The sequence below is a fragment of the Chiloscyllium plagiosum genome, unplaced genomic scaffold (assembly GCF_037043375.1).
Source record: "Chiloscyllium plagiosum isolate Xiang-an unplaced genomic scaffold, Cpla_swu_hap1 HiC_scaffold_1, whole genome shotgun sequence".
Taxonomy (NCBI): domain Eukaryota; kingdom Metazoa; phylum Chordata; class Chondrichthyes; order Orectolobiformes; family Hemiscylliidae; genus Chiloscyllium; species Chiloscyllium plagiosum.
In genome coordinates, this window is record NW_028270139.1 from 79414092 (window position 1) to 79437809 (window position 23718).

General features: G+C 41.5%; 1 protein-coding gene across 3 annotated transcripts in view; it reads right to left on the reverse strand.

The window, feature by feature from the left end:
* sgcz (sarcoglycan zeta) overlaps window positions 1-23718 on the reverse strand; it is a 979662-nt gene that overhangs the window by 61664 nt on the left and 894280 nt on the right. For all 3 annotated transcript variants that reach the window (XM_087988397.1, XM_043690307.2, XM_043690318.2), the window contains exon 6: window positions 7153-7225. In XM_087988397.1, coding sequence (XP_087844523.1) covers window positions 7153-7225 — 73 coding nt within the window. The remainder of the gene's footprint in view (window positions 1-7152; window positions 7226-23718) is intronic.

The window sequence follows — 23718 nt, forward strand, 5'->3', positions numbered from 1 at the left end:
AAGGAGGAGCAGGAGATAACATTTCATTGCTATTTTTAATGATACTAGCCAAAATTCTCCTAAGAGTGCTGAAGAAAAAAAAAAAGAGTACCCAAGGCTGACTGCGATTTAATCTGCCCATTTACCATTTTACAGTGGAACCTTTGCATCTTCCAGAGCCAACTCTACTGGGATGAACAGAGTCAGACAGTCAAGTATTCTTGGCATAACTACACTCTTTCCTTATCATGAACTAGAGACATACTGCTTAAAGTCCATAATCAGTTTGTTAGCCCACATTGTTTTAAATAGTTATTAATCCTGAAGTACTTTGAGCATTTATTTTACTTGTAATTGCAAAATATACTTTTAAAATAATAAGGAAAATGGACTTGTACAGCCATAAATGCCTGCAGATGTGAACTAAGTGGCTAGCTTGAGAAAGAAAGACCACAATTTCAAACTTATAGATGGTCATAACAAAACAAAGCCATCAGTCTCTAAAATGGTACAGCCTCAATCCAATAGCAATGCAAACTCCCCCTTATTCACCTGACAATGCACAAGCCACTCCCTCAGCCCACAAGTGTTTGCCCTACCACCATCACCACCACCGACAGTACTCATTCTCTTGAATTTGCACGGGACTAATGGGAGATTACTACTGTTTGAGTGAACAGCAACAGGCTTTATTGAACATTACTAAATATAAAGAATGGAAAGAGACAACTTGGAATCTTACACACTCAGGCTCCAGTTTTATGAGGACTAATGTCACTCCTTCAAAGCTCCCTGTGTACATGCTTAATAACTATACCCAGAGTAATGGTACAATTCTTCTCCTCTACATAATCCAAAAAAAACCTCCACTCACACCCTCTCCCCTATAGCACCCTACACTTTCTGAAAATACGGACACTTTTGATATCAGCCAGGCAGGAAAGAGCTAGGGATTCTGGAAAGTGAGTGGTTAGCAAACACAGTAACAGTGGGATAAACTCTGTTCAGGGACAACAGTGGTCAGTACTATTTCTATTGTTCAATAAACTATGTTGTGTTCTTTATGACAAGTGTCTCTTCCAATTAGGGACTCAAATGTGGTTTATCCTTTACTACTGCTAATCAGATAGGCCCTTAAGCTCAGCGGAGAAAGGGGGATTGCCTGTGGAGACTGGTAGGCACTGTAAGGGCTAGCGTGCATCTTTGCCCCAGATAAGAATATTTTAAATTTGACTTTGATCACTTTCAATTTTCTTTTTATAAGTTTCTGCTGATTATATTTGGATTGTTACAATGCCCCTTAGGGACTGTCTACTGTCTACTTTCATTGTGTAGAATTATTTTTATATTTAATTTAGTAGGAAGAAGGATTTGTGGAGAGGACCAGGCCAAGGTGAAGTCCTCCTTATGGATCTGCTCCTGGGCCTGGCCAAGGTAACCATGAACTGGTCCCAGCAGTGGGCTATGGAGCTATTTGTTACGCACGCCTGCCTGCTTCTTTTCTGTGATTTTATCTGTACCCTGGTGTCCTTGGAGAGGAAGCATTAACATCCACCAGTAAATCTCAGGCCCTCCATGTGTGAAGCTTCCACCACGGCTAGGTTACATCATCATCCTTTCAAAATGACATTTTAATGTGTCTCTTAGCTTCATTTATGGTTTGGACATCTGTCTTTTAGCAACTCAGATATTCATTGTTTAATTCAAATATATTGTTTATATATTGTAGAAAAGAAGATTGATGTCAACTACTCTACCCCAACTACAAGCTGCTCGTGGTTGGTATTGCAGCTGTATTCCTGATGAAGGGCTTTTGCCCGAAACATCAATTTTACTGCTCCTCGGATGCTGCCTGAACTGCTGTGTTTTTCCAGCAATAAAGTTTCAACTTTGATCTCCAGCATCTGCAGACCTCACTTTCTCCCTGTGTTTTTCCAGCACCACTCTAATCTAGAATCTGGTTTCCAGCATCTACAGTCATTGTTTTTACCCAATGTATGACAATGAACATTGCTGGGAGGGGTGGGGGTGGGGGTTGGGGGGCTGGTGAATGGACTGAGAGTTTTGTGATTCTTCTTGTACTTTGATACTGCAGCTAAATTACTTTGAGTTACACTGCACAGCGAACTTTTGACCCTGTTATGAAAAAGCTCTTTGTAAATCCCTGGGAAAAAAAAATCCACAGCTTGATGATTCTGGCCATCTAAGCTGACTGCCATTGAAATCGCGGAGCAATCTGACTGGGCTCAGCAGGCAATCAGAAATTTAAACTTCATGTGCGAGTACCACATATGGCTGCATGGTGTGCCTTTCTCAGTGACTTGAAACACTGAGGGTGGCATAGTGGTTAGCACTGCTACCTCACAGTGCCAGGGACAGGGTTCAATTCCAGCCTCGGGCAACTATCTCTGTGGAGTTTGCATGTTCTCCCAGTGTCTGCATGGGTTTCCTCCGGGTGCTCAGTTTTCCTCCCACAGTACAAAGATGTGCAAGTTAGATGGATTAGCCATGCTAAATTGTCCATAGTGTTCAGGGATGTGTAACTTAAATGCATTAGTCAGGGATATGTAGAGTAATAGGGTTGGGGAATGGGTCTGGGTGGGTTATTGTTCAGAGGGTCAGTGTGGACTTATTGGGCTAAAATGGCCTGTTTCCACACTGTAGAGATTCTATGCTTCTTTGGTTATTTAAGTTGAAATAGAGGCACCTTGCCATATTGGAAGATTTAGGCCATTACATATTTATTTTCTCTGGAAGCCAGCAAGTCCAATGGTTTAGAACAGCATCAAAAACATGGGCTCCCCCTCCTGCTCTAGCTGAGGTAGTATGGACACTTCGCACCTTGCCCTACCCCTGAGAGTGGAAGGCAATAGCAAACTAACTAACCATTAACAAAAACTGCCATGTGAAGAGCTCAGGAAAAACCCATCAGCAGACAGTGAGTAAAGGCCTTGTCTCTGGCTGAGTACTCATGACATGACATTGTTCATGTGGTGAATGAGGAATAGACAAGTGTTTCACCAGTAAGATATTTTTCCTTTGCCAGCTATAAAGCTTAATGTGTTTTCAGAAATTAATTTTAATCAAGCTGTAGAATGCATCATTCACATTATCACATGCTATTTGGATGAATCTCAGTCAGTAGGGTAGAAAATAAATGTCTGAAAGTGATCTATTTTGTGACAATGTGGAAAGAGTTTTTCCATCAGGTGCACTACTTGTGGGTCCCAAATTCATTTTGCGCAGGGAGACAGTGACTCTTTGGTCTTGTTATGAGGGCAGCTTTCTTAATAGGCAGGGAGATAGGTTCCCAGTCCAATTACAGGTGGCTGGCAGACTCAAAGCTGAAATGCCAGTCTGACGCCTCAGGAGGGCACATTTATTCATTCATTCTTGGATTTTGATTTGATTTATCATTTTTATCTACAAAACTGTGAAAAGTTTTGTGCAGTGTCACCACCCTCTGGTGCCATCTTAAAACACAAAAATAAATCAAGGCAGGAAATATAAAGAAGCAGAAAAACAAAAGAAATTTTTAAAAAATGTTCAATTTTATAGTCCTTGTTCAGTGCTCGTCCATGGGCATTGATAGCTAGGTCAGCATTAATTGCCCATCACTATATGTGCAAAGAGGGCAATTCAGAGTCAACCACATTGCTATAGGTCAAGAGTCACATGTGGGAATTTCCTTCCTGAAGGACATTAATGAACCAGATGGAGTTTTACAACAATTATTCATGATCACCATTAGTCCAGCTTTTCTCATTCTGCACTTTAAAATTGGATTCAAGTTTCATCATTTGCCATGTTGGGATTGAAACTGATGTCCCAAGAATATTAAATGTTTATAGGTTGCTAGTGCAGTGACATTGCCACCTGAACCCTGACCACCACCACCTGTAAAAGGTAAGTAATGGAAAGGGTAAGGTAGCTCTGCCATCCACAGAAGTATCAAACCAGCAGACAAGGGAGGCGCGGTAGTAGTTTGGCGCACCGACCTCTACACCGCTGAGGCCAAACGCCAGCTCGCAGATACCTCCTCCTACTGCAATACCTCCTCCCTTGACCATGACCCCACCCCCCACCACCAAACCATCATCTCCCAGACCATCCATAACCTCATCACCTCAGGGGACCTCCCATCCACCGCCTCCAACCTCATAGTCCCACAACCCCGCACCTCCCGCTTCTACCTCCTGCCCAAAATCCATAAACCTGACTGCCCCGGCCGACCCATTGTCTCCGCCTGCTCCTGCCCCACCGAACTCATCTCTGCATACCTTGACACCGTCCTGTCCCCCTTAGTCCAAGAACTCCCCACCTACATTCGGGACACCACCCATGCCCTCCACCTGCTCCATGATTTTCGCTTCCCCGGTCCCCAACGCCTTATTTTCACCATGGACATCCAGTCCCTGTACACCTCCATCCCCCATCACGAAGGACTCAAAGCCCTCCGCTTCTTTCTTTCCCGCCGTACCGACCAGTACCCTTCCACTGACACCCTCCTTCGACTGACTGAACTGGTCCTCACCCTGAACAACTTCTCTTTCCAATCCTCCCACTTCCTCCAAATGAAAGGAGTAGCCATGGGCACCCGCATGGGCCCCAGCTATGCCTGCCTCTTCGTAGGATATGTGGAACAATCCATCTTCCGCAACTACACTGGCCCCACCCCCCACCTTTTCCTCCGCTACATCGATGACTGTATCGGCGCCACCTCGTGCTCCCACGAGGAGGTTGAACAGTTCATCCACTTCACCAACACCTTCCACCCCGACCTCAAATTCACCTGGACAGTCTCAGATTCCTCCCTCCCCTTCCTCGACCTTTCTATTTCTATCTCAGGCGACCATATCAACACGGACATCTACTACAAACCGACCGACTCCCACAGCTACCTGGACTACACCTCCTCCCATCCTGCCCCCTGTAAAAACGCCATCCCATTCTCCCAATTCCTTCGACTCCGCCGCATCTGCTCCCAGGAGGACCAGTTCCAAAAACGCACATCCCAGATGGCCTCCTTCTTCAAGGACCGCAATTTCCCCCCCGACGTGGTCGACGATGCCCTCCACCGCATCTCTTCCACTTCCCGATCCTCCGCCCTTGAACCCCGCCCCTCCAACCGCCACCAGGACAGAACCCCACTGGTCCTCACCTACCACCCCACTAACCTCCATGTACAGCGCATCATCCGCAGTCATTTCCGCCACCTCCAAACGGACCCCACCACCAAGGATATATTTCCCTCCCCTCCCCTATCAGCATTCCGTAAAGACCACTCCCTCCGTGACTCCCTCGTCAGATCCACACCCCCTACCAACCCAACCTCCACTCCCGGCACCTTCCCCTGCAACCGCAGGAGGTGCAAGACTTGCGCCCACACCTCCCCCCTCACCTCCCTCCAAGGCCCCAAAGGAAACTTCCATATCTGCCACAGATTCACCTGTACCTCCACACATATCATCTATTGCATCCTTTGCACCCTTGTGGCCTCCTCTATATTGGGGAGACAGGCCGCCTACTTGCGGAGCGTTTCAGAGAACACCTCTGGGACACCCGGACCAACCAACCCAACCACCCTGTAGCTCAACATTTCAATTCCCCCTCCCACTCCACCAAGGATATGCAGGTCTTTGGACTCCTCCATCGTCAGACCACAGCATCTTCCGGCTAGGAACCCTCCAACCACAAGGGATGAACTCGGATTTCACCAGTTTCCTCATTTCCCCTCCCCCCAGCCTGTCTCAGTCAAATCCATCAAATTCAGCACCGCCTTCCTAACTTGCAATCTTCTTCCCGACCTCTCCGCCCCCACCCCAGTCTGACCTATCACCCTCACCTTGACCTCTTTCCACCTATCACATTTCCGACGCCCCTCCCCCAAGTCCCTCCTCCCACCTTTTATCTTAGCCTGCTGGACCAACTTTCCTCATTCCTGAAGAAGGGCTAATGCCCGAAACGTCGATTCTCCTGTTCCCTAGATGCTGCCTGACCTGCTGCGCTTTTCCAGCAACACATTTCCATCCACAGAAGTAGCCAGCACTGTGAAAAGGGTAGGGACATCCACACACCAGCTGGCAACAGTATATTCACAGCTTATTCCCTTCCTTGGTGGGGACCAATATTCAGTTCCATAGGTTGTCAAAGCAAACAAGTGTTAATTTTAATTGTTAATGCTATCCTTAGATTATGCCTTTGGTTCCTCTTTTTCTCATTTTGTCCCATGTCCTCTGCATTGCCCAAGACGATCTTCCTCTTAGGTTTTAGAATATGTTAACTTAATGCTTTTGACTTGCATTATTCATATTCTGATACAAAATAGTCACAATCTTCACCTGAATGTACAAGTGAATGTGTGCTGTTTTTGTTGGTTTCTATTTCATTTGGTTATTAAGTAGGGGCATCACTGGTAAGGTCAATGTATGTTGCCCATCCTCAATTGCCTGTAAGGACGTGGTGGTGAGCTGCTACCTTTAACCACCACCGTCCATTTGATGCAAGCACGTGCACATTGCTCGTAGTTAGAACGGGATCTTTAGGATTTTGACCCAATGACAGCAATGAAAGGGTAATATAGTTTCAAATCAGGATAGTGAGTGTGTCTTGGAGAGAAAATTTCAAGTGTCAGTGTTCCCATTTATTAGCTGTCCTTTTTGTTCTAGGCAAGACGGTCACAACCCCACCCCTACTGCGGGTGTACCTACATCAAATCTGTTTAAAGAGGCAGATTGCAACCACCTTGTCAAGGATAATTAAGTATTGACAGTACATAGGCGGAATCACTGACATCCCTGGAATGAATAAAATATATTTTTGCGTACTTAGCAGGGATTATACGTGGTGGCAAATATGGCACTTTTCTGTACAAGATTCTGCTAAATTTACATTCACTGGTTTTGAAGTTTCTGGATTTGAATACTATTCACCCAATTCACGGCAAGAGAGGGTAACCATTATTGTGGTAACTGAGTCCCTGCTAGGGTCCTTCGCAATCTTTCTATTCAGACAGTTTCAAAACTCAGATTTTACCATTTTAAAACTGCAAATGCAAAAGGCCACTCTGATGTTCACCTTGTTTGCATATAGTTGGTTCACAGAGCAAAGAGTTAAACATGTAGCAGTGTGTCAAATCCAAGATTACAAAACATATCCAAATCATTTACTTACTTGAGTTCTTGTGAGGATTCGGCTCTGATGTGAGGTGTTTCCACTGATTGTTCAAACACTGCACCTTCTGGACCTGTAGTGGAAACATTGAGGAATTCATCACTAACAACCAGAAATCCAGGCAGGAATGAAGAATACAAGATTGAAGTAGACATGGGCACTCTTCTTGAATAAAATCAATGACCCAAACTATATCATGCAAGTTATTGGATGATATATAAATTAGCAAGATCTATTTATAAAGACTCTTGAGGATAGATTTAGGAAATGGTTAGAAACTGGATTGGAAATGGGTGGGCAGGCAACATGGTGGCACTGGTCATCGTGCTGATTCACTCCTATAGAAACATAGAATAACATCCCCACAGGCCCTTTGGCCCACATGTCTGCACGATGATGCTATTCTAAACTAATCCCATTTGCCTGCACATGCTTCATATACCCCTTATTCCCTGTCTGGTCAGGTATCTGTCTGGGTGCCTCTTAAAATTTTGAAATTGTTTCTGTTTCTACCACTGTCCCTGGCAGCACATTCCAAGCACCTACCACTCTGGAAAAAGAAGTTTAAATTTGCCACTTCTCACTTAAAAAACTTTGCCTTCTGGTATTTGACATTTTCACCCTGGGAAACATACTCCAACTATCCACCCTATCTATGCCTCTCATTGTTTTATTTGCTTCTATCAGGTCATCCCTAAACCTCTGACCCTCTAGCAAAAACAAAACAATCTAAGCTTGTCCCACCTAGCTAATATATACTGTAGATATAATGAACTCCAGTCCAAGCAACATGCTGTTAAATCTTTGCGCCCTCTCCAAAGCCTTCCTATGGTTCGGCGACCACAACTGCACACAATACTCCAAAATGTGGACTGACCAAAATTTTATACAACTGCAACATGACTTGCCAACTTTTATACTTATTGCCCCATCTGAAAAAAGACAAACATGATCCTGACCCAGAATCATTTTGAATCAAGAAGGCGAGGGTTTGATTTGCTGCTTGCTAGGAAGAGGTGGGTAGTCAATTTAGATTTTTTAGATTTAGATTACTTACAGTGTGGAAACAGGCCCTTCGGCCCAACAAGTCCACACCTACCCGCCGAAGTGCAACCCACCCATACCCCTACATTTACCCCTTACCTCACACTACGGGCAATTTAGCATGGCCCATTCACCTGACCTGCACATCTTTGGACTGTGGGAGGAAACCGGAGCACCCGGAGGAAACCCACGCAGACACGGGGAGAACGTGCAAACTCCACACAGTCAGTCGCCTGAGGCGGGAATTGAACCCCGGTCTCTGGCGCTGTGAGGCAGCAGTGCTAACCACTGTGCCACCGTGCCGTCCACAATTGAGGTTGAATATTTTAAAGACGGTCTATTAATGTTCTGGTTCCATGTTGGCATATATCATGTCTAAGGGTGAAGGCGGGCTGGGACAAGGCAAAGGAGAGCTTGGACAAGGGAACAACCTCGTGGTAATCTGAACTTCCTAAATTTTCTAAGTTAAGGGGGTGTAGTTACTACCTCAAAATGGATTCAATAAATACCATTATTGCTCTGATAACATTGATGCTCTGTCCACTTCTATTATTACATCACCTGCTGGTGAGCAGAGAATCTGCTTATTTCAGTTTATTGATATTAAACATGCAAATTGTTTCTTTATTACATGCATAGCTCTCATGCCAACAAATTAAAATATATATTCACTGTGGGAATTCTTGACCAAACTTTCAAGGCTACAGGTGGCCCCTAATAGTGTTGAAACCTGGTAATTGTAGTCGCTTGATGCATTACTCTTTTGACCTAGAAATCTCACAATAAACTTCCAACAATGGTTATGATTCCCACTTGAGTGCAGAGATTTCTGGTCCCTGAATCTTTGTTAGTACTGCAAACAATCCTGAAAATTCTGCTGTTGAGACAGTGAAGGTAAAAAGTATACAGATTCATCAAGTCATTCAGCATAGAAATGGGTCCTTCGCCAACCAAGAAAAACAAACCCAGCCTCTTCATTGCTGAGATTTCTCATCCTAGGCAATCTCCTGGTGAATTTCCTCTGCACTCTCTCCAGTGCAAATCACATCTTTCTGAGTGTGCAGCAACCAGAAATGCACAGTGTGGTCTGTGGTCTAACCAATGATATTTTTTAAAGTTGTAATAAGTCAACATTGCTCCTATATTCTACAGCTGGAAATGTGTTGCTGGAAAAGCGCAGCAGGTCAGGCAGCATCTAGGGAACAGGAGAATCGACGTTTCGGGCATTAGCCCTTTTCCAGCAACACATTTCCAGCTCTGATCTCCAGCATCTGCAGACCTCACTTTCTCCTCCTATATTCTACACCTTGGCTGATGAAGGGAAAGCATCCCATATATCATCTTCACTACCCTGTCTGTCTATCTGTGCTGACACCTTCAGGGATCTACAGTCTCATGTGCTCAGGTCTCTTTGTTGCTCAGTACTCCCTAGGGATCTCTTTCACTGTGTATATCCTTTCCTTATTATTCCCAAAATGCATCACCTTGCACTTCTCAGGATTAAATTCCTTTTCTTTCATGACAGGTGGAAGAATGTGAAAATCTCAACAATCCCTTCCTGTACAAGTTACTATTTCCCCTTTTAAGTGCTTAACACATTGCCACAATGCCCAAATAAAATCTAAACAGAAGGTGAATGAGCCAAACCAAAAAAAAATCTCACACATTGAATTGTCATATTGCAAAGCATAAACCTTTGAGCAAGGATGAAGAAATCTATTTTTGGCCAATGTCACATCTGGATATGGAATCTATGTGGTGAGCTCTCCCAAAATGTTCAAGAAACAATTATAAAAATGATAAATGTTGATACAAATAAGTATGAAAATATTAATATAATTGTATAGTCATAGCAAACGTTACATTCAATAATGAAACCAACACCACATATGGTCACAATAACAATGAATTCATATTTTCTATCTTCACAGATGCTGAAAACCTATGGAGTATTTCCATCATTTTATGTTTTCATTGGACATTGTGGTTCCTGCAATGCCAGATCACAGTAAAGTAGCACTCATGTTGGCAACAAAAGAAAACAAAAGGCTAAAACAGTAAAGAAAAGAAAATGTGGTGGGATAAAAGGCAGTTCAGAGGCTTTCACTTATAGGTAGTACAATGTCCTGCATCCTCTCTCCCTCTCAATTTAATAATCTTGCAGTACATTTCAAAAGGTGCTATCAAATCTAGAATCTGTTCTGCATACTCTATGGCACATTATGCTAAGTTTACAAACACAAACCTTAACCTAAAACTGCATACCCTTCACTTTCTATTGTATTCAATACCCTTCAGCTGAAAAAATGTAACTCACTTGCTCCTCTGGCAGGAACAGATGTATTTTCAACACTAGTTTTTGGAACAATGAAACACTGATCACCATCTCAAAACATTAAATCAAGATTGCTGGGAGGTTTTCAGACAAATGTATTCTGGATTCTTTGCAAGTATCAGCATTTATGCTTCAATATTTCAAGCCTTTATCTTCAAGGTAGGCAGTAGGAGTCATGAAGTTTCTCTGCTCAGCAGGACAAGGAGAAATGCCCACAACTGTGAGGTTTTCAAAAGGATTTGTGTTTTTTTAATAAAATGAAAATTAGTATCACGTTCCCTTGTGTGTGCTGTAAGTGTGGTAAAAACAATGACTGCAGATGCTGGAAACCAGATTCTGGATCAGTGGTGCTGGAAGAGCACAGCAATTCAAGTGTGACCAGTTGACATACAATAGAAAATATTGCAAATTAAAGCTATCTTCATCTTTTATAAAACAGAGGCAAGTTTCTACAAAAGAAGCTCCCAGAAAAATGTTAATCACGCAATAAGAAAATAATTCAAGAAGTTGAAAGAGTAAAAGATTAGGACAATATTCCACAGTGAAGTCAAAGAGAGTCAAAACAGGTCTGGCCCAATCAGCTTGAATATAAAACAGCTTGAAAAGGGAATTTTAACATGATACAAGAGCAGTTTTATCAATGCTAGTGGACAGCTTACCATAACTGAAGTCTATGACAGTCAGACCAGTGACATAAATGATAAGGTCTAGGAGGCATAAATCTTCAGATCCTTAGGCAAATTACCACGAAGCTCAGTCACAGAAGACAAATCTCCCATTAGTGAGGGAGTTCCAGGACTTTGATACAGCAACACTGAAGAACCAGTGACATAGTTCAGAGTCAGGGTGGTGTATCTGCTGTCCTTCTCCTTCCAGATGGAAGTGGTGCTGGGTTTGGAAGATGCTGTCAAAAGAGCTTAGTGAACTGTGCACCATGTAGATAGTACACACTGCTGCCTCCAAGCATCAATGGTGGAGGGAGTGGACCTTTGTGGACGTGGTGCCAGCCAAGTGAGCTGCTTTGTCCTGGAGAGTATCCAGTTTCTTGAACGTTATTGGAGCTGCATTCATCGAGGTAAGTGGGAGGTATTCCATCGTACTCCTGATTTGTACCTTGTAGATGGAGAGTCAGGAGCTGAACTGTAGCCACAGTACTTATATGATCAGTCCAGTTCTGTTTCTGATCAATGGAATGCCCAAGATTGACAGCATGGTGGTTAGTACTGCTGCTTCACAGCAGCAGAGACGTGGATTCAATTCCAGCCTTGAGTGATTGTCTGTGTGGAATTTGTACATTTTCCCCATGTCTGCATGGGTTTCCACAGAGTGCTCCAGTTTCCTCCCAGAGTGTAATGATGTGCAGGTTAGGTGAATTGGCCATGCTAAATTGCCCTGCAGAATCCAGGAATCTGCAGGTTAGCTGGGCTAACTATTGTAAGTGTGAGGTTATGGGGATAGGAGAAAAAGAGGCCTGCAGATGCTGGAGATCAGAGTAGAGTGCAGTGCTGGAAAAGCACAGCAGGTCAAGCAGCAATCAAGGAACAGGAGAGTTGACATTTCAGGCATAAGCCCTTCCTGGTTAGCCACACTCTTGTGGGGATAGGGTGGGATGCTGTTTGGAAGGTTGGTGTGGAAATGGGGCTTCTTTCTGAACTGTAGAAATCTAAATCTATAATGATAGTGGGGGCAATTATGTGATAGGAATCCATTGAAAGTCACGGGATGATGCTTAGAGTCTCCCTTGTTAGAAATTATCACTAACTGGCACTTGTATATTGCAAATGTTACTTGTGGTAAGGTTGATCCCCAATTTTGTCAGTCTTAATTAAGGTGGCTTTGAAAACAGACCAACAATGGCATTGGAGTCAGGAACTGATTGCAGCTTTTTAAAAAAAGAAGATTAAAGGGAAGTTGATTTCCAAGGATGCTTTAGCAGATTACGATCCCAGTCTATTCAGTACAATAGTTGTGGACGCACAATCCACAGGATTAGAAGTTGTCTGTCATGTGCATAAAGACTATGAAAACCAGTCCATTTCATCTCAAGAGCTTTGGTCTCCATGATTATCTGCTCCCATGTCTTTTCAGCCTGGAGGGCTTTCTGACCCTGCCAGGACTCCGGAGCAGCACTGGAAAACCTTGACGCTTGCTCAAAACGACAGTAAATGAGAAAAGTAGCACAAAGATGCCATGCCTGCACAATATGCCAAATGGTAACAGGTTAACAATGCATCATAATCCCTGTGTTTGTTTGCAGGCTCTTTTCATTCTAGTCCCCATGGTGCGAATGGAACTGCAATTAATCCACCCTGAAATCTTTGTTTTAGTGAGTAAAATGATAGCAAGCAACTGGGAACTGAGCAGCTCAACCAATGCCACATCAATAGCACAAATAGTTCCCAGTGGTAGCCGTTGAAAATTCATAACTGAAGTTCCTCATTTGTGGAACCGTTATGTAAATAGATTGGAAATTTTAGGACTGCTTTTCACGCAGTGAAAGTTGAGAGGAGATTTGATTGAGGCATTTAATTCATGCAGAGTTTGGCCTGAGAACATAGGGAAAAAAAATCCCATTGGTGGAAGGATTGAAAGGCACAGATTTAAGGTAATTGTCAAAAGGAAGCAGGGAGGTAAAACATTTTCACACAGTAAGTGATAGAACCTGCACTGCACCGACTGAGTGAGGTGGATGCAGGTTCAACCAAGTTGATCAAAAGTGAATTATTATCTGAAAAGGAACAATGTGCAGGGCTACGGTGGGAAGTGATGGAGTGGCACCAAGTGAACTGTTACTTGGAGAACCAGTGCAGATGCAACAGACTAATTGATCACTCTTCTGTGATGTACCAATTGCAAACCTCAGAACACCACGTTTACCATTAGATTAACAGAAAGATGACCAATGTCTGTGCTAGTAGGAGGAGTTCAACTAGGAATACTTGGGGTCCCTAACCTTGGTTATACCAAACTGCATCTGGTTCTCTGAATTTAGATACATTAAATGCATCCCAAACATAAGACAGTGCACACTTTGTAGTCCAACAATCTTTGTTTGCATTTCCCATTAGTTCAGTTTGGAAAATATTGAGCAGACTAATGGGTTTTAGCATTTGTCAGTCTTAGTTGCCCAAAGTGCATTCTTTTCTAAGGACCTTGTCAAATCAGTGTAGAATTTTTCATCTACATGTAAACTTATATCTAACTGCAATAATCACTACTTTGCCATTCTGAATTAAATCATGTTATTATAGTTTGTAATAGTAGCCCTTATGGAGTTATTAAAGAAAACAAAATAGCATTAATGTCATTTTTTCTTCTTGTCATTTGCCTAATCAGATCATAGCCAGTGATTCATTAAAAAAGCTTTAGTGCAGTGAAATGGTAAAAAAAATCATCCAGGCTGCTCAGTTTATATGGAAACAAGTTTTTAAAAGACTGAATGCTTTATCTTTATGCTTGACAGAAATGCAAATACATGGATCCCCTATTTTGCGAACACGCCATTAGCTTGCATTTTCTGCTTATGAACATAATATTGCACAAGAGTGTGAAAGAATAAAAAGAATTACTATCAGTAGTTGTTTTTAACCTCACTTATCCAAATTGTTTAATGACTTGATATATTTTCTACCTACAACAGTAGCTTTTCTGTTTAAGTAAGAGAGGAAAATGGACAGCACGGTGGCACAATGGTTAACACTTCTGCCTCAGTATCAGGGACGCAGGTTCGATTTCACCTTCAGGTGATCATGTGGAGTTTGCACGTTCTCCCCATGTCGACATGGGCTTCCTCTGGTTTCCTCCCATAATCCAAAGATGTGCAGGTTAGGTTGTTTGGCCATGCTAAATTACCCTGCAGGATCTAGGGATGTTCAGGGTAGGTGGGTTAGCCATGATAAACCCAGTATTACAGGGATAGAGTGGGTCTGACCGGGGTTCTCTTCGCAAGGTCAGTGTAGATTGATGGCCTGAATGGCCTCTATCTGCGATGTTGGGATTCTCTGATTGAAAAGTGTAGTTCAGAAAACTAGTTAAAATCAAAATGTTTTCTATTACATTTTTCACACCAATAAATATGAAAATTATCAATAAGCTTGCTAGTATTTCTTAGCTAGTTCTTAAGCTGTTTACTTTCTGAGGTACCCACTGTGAAACATTTGCTTGCTGCGCAAATAATCAGAGTGTAGATTTAGACATTACCTAGGATTTAAACATCATCAAAACCAATTTGCATGTAGCTGACAATATATTAGTCAGATGTGAACAACAAACGATGCGGTATTTTTAATAATTCCAATGAATTAGCTTCATGTACTCTCAGTAACTGAGGAAGTAAAACCAGACTCCTGAGAATGAGTTTATCAATCACAACAGAGATTAGGTAGAGAATGATTTGAAGCAAGAGGATTGCATGCCTATTACTTTTACATATATTTATACCAAGCAAATAAAATCACTTGAGCTAACTTCAGATTCTGTTTGAGGTGCATATGGAGACTCCCTGTTAGATGTTGGCTCAGTAAAGTAATTTTTTTTAAAACCTAAGTTCAACAAGGTATAACTCACAGATGCAGAAGAATAAAAATGTCCTTTTTAAGAAGTGACAAGAGTCAACTCAATAGATAGGGAAAAAGATTGGTAACTTAGTGAAAACCTGCACAGAGTGAGGTGGGGCTGACCAGTTCCAGGAGCAGGGGAGGGCGACAGTTCAGATTGCAGTATCAGAAATCATCAGGGCACAGGAGTCACAAATATAATTCTCACACAGGGAGGATCTAACTGACCATTTCTGAATTCAGACCATTGTTATTGCAGCTGGTATTACAGACATTTATTTATTCAGGAATACCCTCTGCACTTTGACACCAACCTAAAAACAGGGATTGTGATCACTGTTGTATAGTGTGGGGCTGCAATACTTACATTTTCATCGACCATAACCCCCCCAGCCCCCACCCCCCCAACTCCCTTGCAATCTCACCAGCAGCAACAGAATACTATCATAGACTGGGAGGTTCGACACTATGACATTGACTTCACTGCTCTGACTGAGACATGATATTCAGCTCAAAAGATAAAAGGTGGCAGTTACACCTTTTGGCAGCATGGTGGCTCAGTGGTTAGTACTGCTGCCTCACAGCGCCAAGGACTCGGGTTCGATTCCAGCCTCAGGGACCGTCTGTGTGGAGTTAGCACATTCTCTCAATGTCTGCATGGGTTTCCTCCCCTAATCCAGATTAGGTGAATTGGCCATGCTAAATTGCCAATAGTGTTCAGGGAGATGTAGACTTGGTGCACTAGTTAGGGGAAATATAAAGAAATAGGTGTAGGGGACATAGGTCTGGGTGGGATACTCTTCAGAGGGAAGGTGTGGACTCATTGGGCCAAATGACCTGTTTCTACACTGTAGGGATTCTAAAAAGAGAGGAATTCTGCTCCAGATTTGAGCAGTTATTGTCCCCTGTCCAAAGAGAGATGAGCTGATTCTCCTCGATGGTTTCAACACCAGAGCTGGAAGGAACACAAACCTCTAAAAAGGAATGACAGTAAAGGAAAGTAAACACTAATGTCTTAGCTAATGCTCCATTTTATCAAAGACAAATACACAACTCCATGGTAATATTCTCCCCCCAGACATGGACATCTACTTGACCACATCATGATTCAACTGACAGGCCATAACGATGTTCACATCACTCATGAGATGACATAAGCCATCAACTGCTGGGCCAACCACTTTCAAGCTTGGTCTAACATCTCCAACAGTCTGGCCCCAAAATAGTAGCATAAGCAGAAACCCTGCTACAGGACTTTCACTATCAATGGATTCAAAGAGTCTGGAAGAAAAACTTCAATCAGCATCTCACAGTATACCTGACAACACTCAATGAACAGGAAACACAGAATATCCAAAGCATCTTACCTGATCATAAATCCAAGATGAACAACACCCTGGGAGGAGACTTTCTGTACCAGGAAACATCAAGATTGGTTTTCATAATTATTTTATTTGTCACAAACTTACACTCATACCAGTGAGTGAGTAACAAGCTAACAATTCAACTTTAGCTGAATTTAATGGCTGTTCCATCCACTGGACAGGAAACCAATGGAAATCCAATGCAGCAGTTACCAAGTATCCCAATGGAATTAAATGTCAATTAAGTGATTAACTGCTTACCATTGTGGTTTCTTGATAGTGTGGAGTTCAACACGAAGAACAGTGAGCCAATTAGAGACCCAGAGCAATAGCAGAGATGGAGACCATAGAAGATAATTAATGGCCTCACTGGGAGCAGTCAGGCAAGCTTAGACAAGGTTAAGTGTGAGGGAGCTGCTGTGGGCTGCAGCAGCAGTAAGCTCTCAGGACATATTAGGTGGCCTCCCTTTGTCGCATAGTTCTCCGCTCCCCCAACTGGTAGAATACCAATGGAGTTGAGATAAGGCTGTTAAGTGGTCCTTAATTAAACATTAAGACTCTCAATTGTTCTAAGGGTTGAAAGTTTGACCTTGACTATTTCCACTCCTTATTTAATCAGGGTGGGGAGTCAAAAGGCGATGGGATTTCCACTCTGCGCCTTCTCTCCTAATTATCCACAGTTCATGCCCTCAACCAACTTCAAAGAGGGGTAGTAAGCTCTGATCATTGTGTGCAATGTAAGCCAGTGTAGATGTAGACTTCACCTTCTGTGTTTAATTTGATTAAAAATCACACCACCAGGTTATAGTCCAGCAGGTACTTACAAATAAACCTGTTGGACTATAACCTGGTGTTGTGTGATTTTTAACTTTGTCCACCCCAGTCCAACACCAGTATCTCCACATCTTGTTTAATGTATGCAGTATATGCCACGTGTAACTTGATGATTCTGTGTAAGGGAAATGTATTTCAAAATAAAATATTAATTCCTTTCTGGGTTGAGTCAGTACAATCCAGAGAGGTAAGAATCCAGCTTCCTGCAGCCACTATTTAATTATTTAGAAACAGGAAATCCAGAAATTTAATCCCATGAAGACAAAGCTACAGAATTAAGATTTAAGAAGCATTACTTCTGAGCTGTTCTATTCTTTTGGAAGGTTAACTGAAAGAAGTAAAATTGTACTTAATCTGTGAGATAGGTTTTATTTTCAAAGAAACAACCAGCTGTATACTTTAGTTATACATGTCATTCACTATTACATCAAAACTATTTTGGTTTTAAAAATAGCATGAATTACAATTCTCCTTTCAGTTTTTATACTGTTCCTCATCTCAGGGTGGGTGCTTTGACTTTGAAGGAGATGAGGTGCATACTCAAAGTACGACGTGAGGGTGTGAAGAGTTAAGTTATGAGGCCAAATTTTCTCAATCTACTTTTTGTTCTTGAGAATAAATACTTGAGAGTTAATCTGATCAAGATATTCATGACATTTAAATGATGTGCTGAAAAATGTGTTGCTGGAAAAGCGCAGCAGGTCAGGCAGCATCCAAGGAGCAGGAGAATCGGCGTTTCGGGCATAAGCCCTTCTTCAGGCTTCTTCAGGCTTATGCCCGAAATGTCGATTCTGCTGCTCCTTGGATGCTGCCTGACCTGCTGCGCTTTTCCAGCAACACATTTTTCAGCTCTGATCTCCAGTATCTGCAGTCCTCACTTTCTCCTATTTAAATGATGTGATAAGGTATAAATAGAGAAACTATTTCCACTGGTGGGGTATATCAAGAACAAGGGTACATAATGTTAGGTCCAGAGACAAGACCAATTAAAATTCAAAGTGGGGAGATTTTCACAAAAGATGATAGATCTCTGGATTTTATACTCCCAAAGGGTGTGAAATATGATCAATAGCTTCAGTTAGGGTACTAAGAAATTGAAGCAAGATAGATAAGAAAGTGAGTCAGTAATATGAGGTACAGAATACCCATGATCTAGTTGAATTGCAGGGTATGTTCACAGCCTGAATGTCCAACTCTCAATGGCTGCTTGCAGGAGCTGAATGAAGACAGCAAGTATCTCTTTCGCTGCAAACCTGTGTGTGTGCCTGACAGTGAATCAGAATTTTCAAACAATATATCCTACTAGTATTGTTTTTGCTTTCTTTTCACAGTAATAGCATTTGACTAATGATTTTCCACTTCACTACTAGTCCAAGCAGTTTATTCAGTAGCTTTATAATGAGTGTATTGTTGCTCCATTCTGATAGGTATTATTGAAAGAGCCAGCAAAGAAAAGACTCCAGAACTGGATGTAAGTGACACACATATATTATGCATTTAGATCATGAATTTTCATGAAAGAACAAGTATGGACCCTTGTTAAAGTTCACAAATTGTGATTGGCAATTGGAGTTCTTCTGTACAAGCTTTTGAACTATTTAAAGAAGGAAAGCAGGACCAGCAATGCATTATAGATTATGAAAGTAGCATGGTGAGAGTCAAGTTATTTCTCAACAAATTCTTGTAGGAGTGCATAATATTAATGACTATTACTGGGAGGTGATCACTGAGGAAACAGAAAATCCTTTGGTTGTCGAAGGCAAAAATAAAATCGGGTTCAGCATATGGTTACAGTTGGCCTTTGAAAAGACACAGCGATGAACCATTAAATTTGTTTTTATGCCATGTTAAATTGATAACCATCCTCACATAACAAGCATCCAATATACGTTCTTTGGGCCACATGTTCTCAAATTTACACTGACCATGCCAGTTGCAAATGACTGTCCAGACATGTATCCTGTCATGGCTAAATAATGGATATTTTTCAACTGACTCAACTGAGCTGCTTTGCAGATTAAAGACAAATTCCTACTGTGTATTCGAATAAAGTTATAGGCTTTTAGCTCAGAAGGCTAACACATATTTATGTTAGCTGACTCTGCCTAGGTCAAAGGATCACTGTTGAAATCAGTGAAGAACAGCACAGGCATCGACACAATCGCTGAAATAATCATGCTGATGAGTAATGGTGATTTGATGCAAATCATTGTACATAGAAATTTAATAAGAACTGGCTTAAGCAAGAGAGGCATTAAAAACAACACCATCCTTTATGTTGTTCATAAGATATGATTTTAAAAAATGTGAAGAATAGAAGAATTGCTACTAGCCAGTTTTTTCATGGATATTCTTAATCATAATCGGAAACAAACTGCAACAGAGATTCTGCACTGTGGTGATTAAGAGTCTGAACACTGAATCTTTTCAACTGGCATTAATAATCTCACATTCCTTTTTTGATCATTCGTGCTCTGTGCATAATGGCCATTCCTGAACTGCTAATGATCTCAACATAACGAGATTTTAGTTGGGGAGGGACCCTTGCACTGATGATGAAAGTTTGTGTTGCAGATTTCTCAAGCTTAGCGTACAATGAATCTCAAACATTTCAAATGGAATCAATGGAGAGAGAGAGATCAAAGGAAATCACAGGAGGTTTATAAATTTAAAGCGACATCTGTAATAATTATACTAGCCGTTGTAGGATGAAAACTTACAAGAAAATTTTCCTTCATTTTTGTGGATGGGGAAGACAGGGTGGGAGTGGGTGATCAACGAGGAACAATACATCCAGATTTTTCACAAATTGCTTCACAAGTACACTCCTTCTCTAATTTAAATTGTACGCCACATCTTCTAACAATGAGTCAATTTTAATGCTACAGCTGTAGAGCAACTTTAAGGAAGCAGTTTAATTACTGACTTGGAGATTGACCCACTCTTGCTGCCTCTGATGCTTATCAGCAGGTGAATGAAGTATTGGTTTAAGCAGGCAAAAGAATTTATACAAACTGCAGTCATATTACATCAGTAGGAACAAAAACATAAATTATTGGCAAAACTCAGAAGGTCTGGTAGCATCTGTGGAGAGAAAGCAGAGTTAATGTTTCGAGTCCAGTGACATTTCATCAGAACTGATAGCAGCTTGGAAAATGTGGTAATTATGCTGAAGGTGAGATTGGGCTGGGTTGAAGGGAGAGATGAACAGATAGGTGGACACAGAGCCAAGAGAGAGAGAAATATGAAAGGGGTTGATAACCAAGAGGATTAATTATAGTAGGGCCAGGACAGAAGAAAAACTAATTAAGTGATTATGAGAATTGAGAGTAGGAGAGAATGGGTAAACTGAGCTGAAAGCAACCTATGTCATGTGATAATAATCTGAGAATGAGTGAGAATAGGTCAGTGATCAAAGGCCCCAGACATACCTTTCAGATGAAGAAGCATTGTATTTATACTACTGTACAGTCTATTGTGTTGGCTGCTCACAATGTGGTTTCCTCTACATTGGAGAGATGAAATTCAGACTGGGTGACTGTTTTGCAGAATACTTATTGTCCATAAAAACGACCCTGAGCTTTCAGTTGCCTGCCACTTCATTACACTACTGTGTTCCCACACCAACATTTCTGCCAGAGGCCTGCTGCAGTTTTCCATGGATTCTCAGCACATGCTTGAAGAACAACAGCCTCGAGGACTCAACATCAAGTTAAATAACTTTCAAAACTGACTCCATCCTTCCACAGTTTTTACCCACACCCATACCCTGTCTTTCAGCACAATCCATTCTCTCCTACTTTCAGCTCTCATTATCATTTATTTATCTATCTTTTTTTTCTGTCCAAGCCTACTCCTTTCATATTTTGCTCTCTTGGCTCTCTTTCACCTAACCTCTCACCCCTCCCTTTTCTCGCCCTCCCCCAATTTCATCTTCAACATAAATACCAGTTTTTCCTCGCTGCAATCACTTCTGATTAACAGTCACTGGAAGTTCACTTTGCTTTCTCCCACAGATGCTGCCAGACCTGCTGAGTTTCATCAGCAATTTCTGATTTTGTTTCAGATCTCCAACATCTGCAGGTCTTAACTTTATTACTACATCACTAGGATCTTATTGTATATACTCAATCAGGGAGGTATGCTTCACTGACTTGCCATCCCTAATTAACTATTAGAAATAGGAACAGGAGCAGGCCATTCAGCCCCTCCATCCTGCTCTGCCATTTAGTAGGTTCATGGCTGATTTGAGCCGTGTAGGAAAGGCTGGTGAGAACCTTCTTGAACTACTTTCATCTTTGGAGTGCAGAGACACCTGCAATACTGTTGGGTAGTATGACCCAGACATACTGAAGGAATGGCTATATATCTGTGGTGGTGTTCCAAAGTTTCTGCTGTCCTGTCCCTCTCGGTTGTATTGTTTGTCAGTTTGGAAGGTGCTGCCTTAGTATATTTCTGTAATATATGTTTTAGATGGTACATAATGCTGCTAGTGTGTATCAGTCATGGAGGATTTAGTGCCAAAACAAGTGGGCTGCTTTACTCCCAATAGTGTCAAGCTCAGTGAAAATAATTACCATTGCACTTCTGATTTGTTATCTATTACATGTGAATCAGGGGAGTTATGAAGTGATTTACTCTTGACAGGATTCTAAGCCTCTGATCTGCTCTTATAGCCACAATATTTAGATGGCTAGTCTAGTTCAGTTTCTAGTCCACAGCAACACCCAAGAATTTGATAGTGGGAGATTCGCTGATAGTAATGCCAATAAATATCAAGGGGGCAATGTTAGATTCTCTCTTGTTGGATATGGTCATTTCCTGGCATTAGCAGTACAAATGTTATACCACTTGTCAGCCTCTGCAGCTTAGATGCAAGATCGGTGCAGGTAAGATTTTTCCCCTGAATGGATGAATGGACAAATGCATGATTTATTGTCACATACATCTAGGGAGATACAGTGAAACGTGTTCTGTCATCACAAACAGGTGCCATTTTGAGGAACAAAAGAATAAAAAGAAAGTACTTAAACAGAGATTCTCTTCATCGGCTGGGGTCCCAAACATGCCTCCAGGACTTGGGAGAGCTCCCTCCTCGCATCTGGGGAGCCTAAAACTAGGGGTCAAAATTAAAAATAAAGTTGGGGGGGTGGGAGATGAGGGGAAATTATTCAGGAAGTTGCAAAGTTTTGGAATTCTCTGCCACAGAGAGCTGTGCAAGTTTGAGTATGTTTAAGGGAAAGATTGATAGATTTCTGATAACTAGTGGCGTATAGTGTTATGGGAATGGAGTGAGTAAAAGACATTCAGGTGCTCAATCAGCCTTGATTGGAATGAATGGCAAGATAAGCTAGATGGGCTGAATAACCTACTCCTTTTCCTATGTTCTTTGAACAATACAACAGTATAAATACCATATACAATGAGTTACAGTAACTTGTTTTCAAAAGTGCAGTGATTCCTTCCGCAGTCCTTGGTTTTAAAAGAGTCTTTTTTATTTTCATCCATAAATGGAAAAATAGAAAGTAAAAAGATACAGTCCTTACAAGATACTGGGGGGAATAAAAATAAGGAGTGAATTCTAATGTGCATCTGCAAATATTACTTCATTCTGGCCAGTGTGAACTTAAATTAAAGGAAATAATAAACGAAAGGCATGAAAGATCAAAGATCCGAAGGCTTAAACTGGAGACATATTCCACAGTTACCATAGCGAGAGAAACAAAATGAAATTTAAAAGCTTGAGGTCATTTTTGAACAAAATGTATTGCACAGCATTAAATCATTAAAAAGTCAGAAATACCGTATATTTATTTTCTACCATTAATAACAGGAGAAACGTGACAGCAATTTTAATCATATTAAAGACGGTTATAAATGCATTTTAATAGAAATGTTTTATGATTAAAAAATGGAAAATCTGGAATACCTCTGCTGGCTGTAAATATTGATTACATCTTAGCTTCCATTATTTATAACTTGCACGCACTAGCGTACTCTGAATACCTCATTTCTGATTTATGGTTCCATTGCTATCTATATTTGGTCTCCTCTCCTGCAATATTGAATTTCAAGCCTAATGTGAGTTGACCCCATAATGGCGCGGTGTTAAAGGAGCAGAAACAAAAGGTGCATTCTACAGCTTGATTATTGTTTTGGAACATCAATGCTTTCCTACATTTGTAGCCCAAAAGCCCTTTTGCAAAATGATCTTCCAGTTCCATATCTAGTATTAGTTTGACATGGAAGCTCAAGACAAATTCCTTCTTCATTTAATGTTGCATTGCTCCCACTTACACATCAAAATTGACTTGGTCTCATTATTCATTTTAGAAAGAAAGCATTTGTTATGTTAATCCCTTGAAGCAGGGCAAGTGACTTATGCACTATCATCATTTCATTCAATACAATTCCATTTATACCTTTTCAGAAA